At 42.0% G+C, this 6,525-nt stretch overlaps 1 protein-coding gene across 1 annotated transcript in view; it reads left to right on the plus strand.

Annotated features, from left to right (window-relative positions):
- LOC140713667 (glyoxylate reductase/hydroxypyruvate reductase-like) overlaps nucleotides 1-5,723 on the plus strand; it is a 65,827-nt gene extending 60,104 nt beyond the window's left edge. The window contains exons 8-9 of the mRNA XM_073024044.1: nucleotides 5,180-5,310; nucleotides 5,452-5,723. Of these exons, the coding sequence (XP_072880145.1) occupies nucleotides 5,180-5,310; nucleotides 5,452-5,573 (253 nt within the window). The 3' untranslated portion in view covers nucleotides 5,574-5,723. The remainder of the gene's footprint in view (nucleotides 1-5,179; nucleotides 5,311-5,451) is intronic.
- Nucleotides 5,724-6,525: the final 802 nt, after the last annotated feature.

Genomic DNA, 6,525 nt, shown 5'->3' on the forward strand with positions numbered 1-6,525 from the left:
GTCATTGTGCTACCATATGATGCGTGCACGCCTCACTTAAAGTAAACTTGAACTTCACCTGTATTTTCGGACTCCCATGAGTTTCTTTGAATTAGTTTAATGTTTTGGAGTCACAAAACATAACAAGATTAGCTGGGATCCAGGGTGAGCTTGCAGCTGGATACAGAGTTGGGTTGGTAGAAGGAGGCAGAAGATAATAGTGGACAGTTGTTAGACAGCTCGGAGGCCTTTGACCAATGGAATGCCTCAGGCCCTGTTGATTGCCCTGTAAACAATTGGAATCAGAATTTGGTGGCGTATTTGCAGACAACACCAAACCTGCGGTGAAGTGGACAGTAAAGAAAGTTTCCTAAGGTTACTACAGGATCCGGATTAGTGTGCAAAGGAGTGACCGTTAGAATTTAACTCAGACAAGTGGACAGCAATGCATTTTGGGAATTTAAACCAGGGCAGTAAGTGTTAGGGTCCTTGGCAGCGTTGTAGACTGTGACACGGGGGTACAGGTACAGAGTTCACTGAAAGTTCCCTTAACATTGCCTCCTTATTTCTTAATTTGCAAACTGTCAGAAACAAGCCACGCTCCCGAATAATGGCTTCAAGACAAATTCAAGGAAACAAAGTTTATTAACAGTTCTGCAGAGCTGGGCCCCCTCAGAGAAGGGAACCCTGAACCTTACAGGGTAGCAGGTTTTATCCTTCTTCCTTACCACCCCCCTCTCTGACTCGGGAGGTACACAGTGTTTTCCCATTCCATATTTGGAGTTGTTTTTTTACACGTTTCTGTAAAACAATAGTCCATATCTCAGGACTTCAATGATTCCACAAACAGTTAATCTTGTCAGGGCTTCTGCATTCATAATTAAATCACATTTGTTTACAGACTTTAACCCAGACATAATTAAATCACATTTGTCCCCGGACATAATTAAATCACCTTTGTCCTCTGACTTTAACCCAGACCTAATTCCTTTGACTTTAACCCAGACCTCTTTCAGAAACGCACATCTTAATTTTGAATCTTACACAAACTTCATTTATTTTGTTATTTATAATGTTATGTCTTAGCACGGTGGAACAGCAAGTTTCACATCGTATAAAACAATAATGATTCTGATTCTGAAATGGGCAACACAGGTAGATAATGTGTTAAGAAGGTGAGAAGTATCCTTGCCTTCATTGGACATCGAGTACAAGTGCAGGGATGTCATATTCCGACTGGGATTAGTGTTCTGGCATTCTGCTCACTGTGCTATAAATGCTTGGAACGATGCAGAAAAATTCAGAAAGGTATTGCCACATCTGGAGGGTTTGAGCTTTGAGGAGAGATTATACTTTCCCTGAGAACAGGAGAGGTTTATAAAATGAAGTACAGCAGCAAGGTGATGGTCAGGGTAGGAGGGTTTAAAATAATTGATATGGTTTCAAGGTGAGAGGGGAAAGATTTAAAAGACACCCGAGAGGCTGGTGTTTCAAACAGTGGTGTGTGGGTGGATGGAATGAGCTGCCAGAGGAAGTGGTAAGATTATAATGTTTAAAAGACGCTTGGACGTGTTCTTGCCTCGGAAAGCTTTAGAGGGATGGAGTATGTGAGCTGGGCTGACGAGGTGTGAGTGCAGGAGTGTACTGAGGTGTTCCTAGCTGTAACACCGGCGCAGTGGCTTATTACAAAACTTCAGATGCATTTTTAAAAGCATAATGAATTCTGTAGACTGGCTAAAAATTCTCAGCTTTCAAAGGAAAGACCAAGTACAGTATTTCCAAAGGTATATTGTGATGCTTATGGATGAACATCTAGCATTACCATGAATAAATATCTTCCTTATCAGAGAATTTTAGTTCTCCAAAGCTGTTTTCAAGTGTTTTGATAGATGATAAAGGTTACTGAGATGTGCCTCTCTTTACAGGCACCTTGATAAAATATCATCTCCAAGTCTATTCTTTCAACGTATATAAAAGGGGTTTTGGCTTCATGTAGACTCTGTGTGTGACTTCACACATCGACATGTGGGACCTCAGGATGAAGTTGTATCGTTTCCTCAAAATCAAAGTGGTGGCTCTGAGACACGGCGGTTTCTCACAGCCACCAGACTCGAAAACAGATACTTTCCCCAAGCAGTGAGGCTGATCAACATCTCCACCCTCCACACCCCTAACCACCACTACTTTATCCTTTCCAGTCAGAGTCAGACACTCCTGTGCCGTTATGGACATACAATCAATTTATGTACATAAACTATCTTGTGCATTTATATTTATTGTGTTTTTTTATTATTGTGTTCTTTATCTTATTGTATTTTTTTTTGTGCTGCATCCGGTCTGGAGTAACAATTATTTTGTTCTCGCTTACACTTGTGTGCTGGAAATGACATTAAACAATCTTGTTTTTCCATCCACGGTAACAAGCATTACAGGCATGGACTGTCTTCATTTGCAATGTAACGTTTCCTCTACTCTGTATCGATAAATAATCTTGAATTCTCTCTCTTAACTTCCCACAACAATCATTCTTTGTGCATAACCTGATTTCAATCTTGGATTTCATTCCATTTTTACTCTAAGGCTGGGCCAGGTGATGTTGGATTAGTTTCCACTAGCTGCATAAGAATCTGGGTGTGAATTAAATTGCTACTGAAGGGTATTGGACAGTTTCACTGAGTGTGCGATCTAATCTATTTGGATTGTAGACAGTATTGTAAAAACCTATTTGCATCATATATAGTATATACTTTCTGAACTTCTTTGTGCATTTCTTGCTGAGATGAGAAACTGTGGGCAAGCATTGTTGGTTGTTTACCGTTTATTGTGTTGAGTATTGAGCAAATTTGAAAAGCATTTACGTTTACTTTGTCATTGGACAAATCCTGCTGTAGACCAGTTAGTCTAAAACCAGGTATGATTTGTGAAGAGCTATTTCAAGGATTACGAGGCAATTTCAAATGAGAACTCAATGACTTCTGTGCCCGCTTTGAAAGGGAGAATATAACTGTAGCTGTGAAGACCCCCTGCTGCACCCGGTAACTCTGTGATTTCTGTCTCGGAGGCTGATGTTAGGCTGTCTTTAAAGAGAGTGAACCCTCGCAAGGTGGAAGGTCCCGATGGAGTACCTGGTAAGGCTCTGAAAACCTGTGCCAACCAACTGGTGGGAGTATTCAAGGACATTTTCAATCTCTCACTGCTACGGGTGGAGGTGCCCACTTGCTTCAAAAAGGCAACAATTATACCAGTGCCTAAGAAGAACAATGTGAGCTGCCTAAATGACTATCGCCCGGTAGCACTCACATCGACAGTAATGAAATGCTTTGAGAGGTTGGTCATGACTAGACTGAGCCCCTTCCTCAGCAAGAACCTGGACCCACTGCAATTTGCCTATCGTCACAATAACATATCCTCCTCGCTGACAATCAACACCAGTGCACCTCAGGGGTGTGTGCTTAGCCCACTGCTCTAGTCTCCATATACACATGACTGTGTGGCTATGCACAGCTCAAATACCATCTACAAACTTGCTGACAATACAACCATTGTTGGTAGAATCTCAGATGGAGACAAGAGGGCATACAGGAGTGAGATATGCCAACTAATGGAATGGTGCCGCAGCAACAATCTGGCATTCAACGTCAGTAAGACGAAAGAGCTGATTGTAGACTTCAGGAAGGGTAAGATGAAGGAACACATAACACTCCTCATAGAGGGATCAGAAGTGGAGCGAGTGAGCAGTTTCAAGTTCTTGGGTGTCAAGATCTCTGAGGATCTATCCTGGTCACAACATATCGATGCAGTTACAAAGAAGGCAAGACAGTGGCTATACTTCATTATGAATTTGAAGAGATTTGGCATGTCAACAAATACACTCAAAAAGTTCTATAGTTGTACCGTGGAGAGCATCTGACAGGCTGCATCACTCTCTGGTATGGAGGGGCTACTGCACAGGACCGAAAGAAGCTGCAGAGGGTTATAAATTTAGTCAGCTTCATCTTGCGTACTAACCTACAAAGTACCCAGGACATCTTCAGGGAGCAGGGTCTCAGAAAGGCAGAGTCCATTATTAAGGACCCCCAGCACCCAGGGCATGCCCTTTTCTCACTGTTACCATCAGGTAGGAGGTACAGAAGCCTGAAGCCACACACTCAGTGATTCAGGAACAGCCTCTTCCCCTCTGCCATCCGATTCCTAAATGGACATTGAACCCTTGGACACTACCTCACTTTTTAAATATATATTATTTCTGTTTTTGCACGATTTTTAATCAATTCAATATAAGTAATTTATTTATTTATCCTTCTGTATTTTATCTTGCATTGAACTGCTGCTGCTAAGTTACATAACACATGCTGGTGACAACAAACCTGATTCTGACTCTGAATTATGAGAAAACTCGTAGAATGCGTGTCAAGGAAAAGCCTTTGTGTTTTTGTTCTGTTAGGGTAACTGGCAGTCATTGGTTAAAGCCAAGTTGTGAACAAGCTGATTGGAAACAGAAGATAATGAATCAAATTCCATATAAATGAAATTTCTGTGTTGAGCTGTCCTCTGACAGCTCATTGCATAGGTTCACCACACTCCGTGTGAACTACCTGCCTCTCTGGTTTCCTTTACAATCAATTGTGCAAGAAGAAATGTGACCAACAGGCAATTCTAGGACAGATATTTATAAGTGGCGTATCTCAAGAGTTAATGTAAGCAAGACGATTTATGTAAGTATGAGGGCAGAACATTTTCTATCAACACAAATCTGGCCAATAGTGAGAAAAACATAAAATAGGCTGGTTGGCAGAATGAGGAGACAAGCATGAAGTGCAATTTAACGTGGACAATTGTGAGGTAGGAAAAGTGAGGAACAGGAATATGTAATGGTAATGACGCTGAAAGGTGTGAATGAAGAGAGGGATCGAGTGATTGAAATATATCATGTCCTGTGAATATAAATGGAATCATAAAGAAAATTAACTATTTCAAAACACAAGAAAAATAATGCGTATTGGTGAGGGTATCAGTGCTGGGCCCTATGTTGGTATGAGCGAGCTCAAACCAGTGATTACAAAGCTTTAAATAAGTCTGGCACCATCTCTGCATCAGCATGAGCTTCAGGCTACAAGTTGTAAAGTCAGCTAATAGTCCAATTCAGATCATGCGAGTAATGTCAGATCCATTGAATTTTAAGCCATCTTGTCCTCCACAGGGGAGCAGTGGTCAATCAGGACGACCTTTATGAGGCTCTGACCACTGGCCAGATTGCCGCAGCAGGACTGGACGTCACCGTTCCTGAGCCGTTGCCCACTGACCATCGTCTGCTGTCACTGAAAAATTGTGGTACGTTTCCGGCCCTCTAACGCTTTATTGCAATATCAAAATCGTAGTTATAGTTCAAAATTCCCAGGTTCCTGCATAATTTCTAAACAGCTTCAAGTTAACCATGGACAATGTCTAAGGCTTGTTTATTTTGTGTTTCAGTTATTCTACCACACGTTGCAAGTGCCACCATCGCCACTCGCACTGCCATGGCTGTGTTGGCAGCTAATAACCTTCTGGCTGGTCTTAAAGATGAACCGATGCTAAAAGAGCTGATCCTGTGATGCAGAGGCACCTTGAAGCTGCTTGTTCCGTGCCCAACCACTGCCTGACTCTTTGACTCCACTGGCTGTATAATTACCGAAAAGCAAAGCCTGTTCATCCACTTTGAAAAAACAATCTTTTATCCAATAAAGTGGAAGTCTTCATAGCAAGCCATTTATTTCATGTGTAATTAATTTCCTTTAATGCTTCCTTCTTCTCATGAGTCTAGGCTCCTTAACGTTTCTGGGAAGTTTTGTACTTTCCCAGTAGCTCTGTAAATTATATTCTCTCATGTTTCAAAGTACATTTATTATCAAGGAATGTATAAACAGTACAACCTTGAGATTTGTTTGCTCACAGGCAATGAAAAGCAGGAAACCCAAAAGAACCCCATAAAAAAATAAAATAAAGACCAATACTCAAAGCACAGAGAAAGGGGAAAAAAATCACAAATCACACGTAGAATAGAAGCAAGCAACAATATTCTGAACCAAAATGAATCCTTAGATCTGAACCCCAGAGTAGACCTGAAGCCTCAGTAGCAGTCCATCATATTAGCAGTCACAGAGCAGAGCAGCTAGGGCCGTCTTCATAGCCTCAGCACCATGGAGAGAGGAATGAACATTGCTGGAGAACAAGTGAAATCAGCTTTTGCCTCTGATCCTGACAGCATCTTTCCAATACATCTGGTCCAGCATTAAAATTGTCCAAACAGCATATCGTACCTCACACTAGGACCAAGGCAGGGTGACAGCGAAAGGTTCCAGGCCTAGACCATACCACCCAGCGACTTGCTCTGGGCCCAGATTTTGCCACCCAACCTGAAGCTGCTCTTGATTTCCCCAAATCAGCTCAGCACCCAGAGTGATCTGACCTCGCACCCGGACTAGTTGTACAGGTATCGAAACTCCTCTGCCTCAACTTCTCCCCTCCAAATGTGCCTGTCCAATTGCCTTTTGAAGCCACTTTTTC

This window comes from Hemitrygon akajei, chromosome 2 (genome assembly GCF_048418815.1).
Source record: "Hemitrygon akajei chromosome 2, sHemAka1.3, whole genome shotgun sequence".
In the NCBI taxonomy this organism is placed as follows: domain Eukaryota; kingdom Metazoa; phylum Chordata; class Chondrichthyes; order Myliobatiformes; family Dasyatidae; genus Hemitrygon; species Hemitrygon akajei.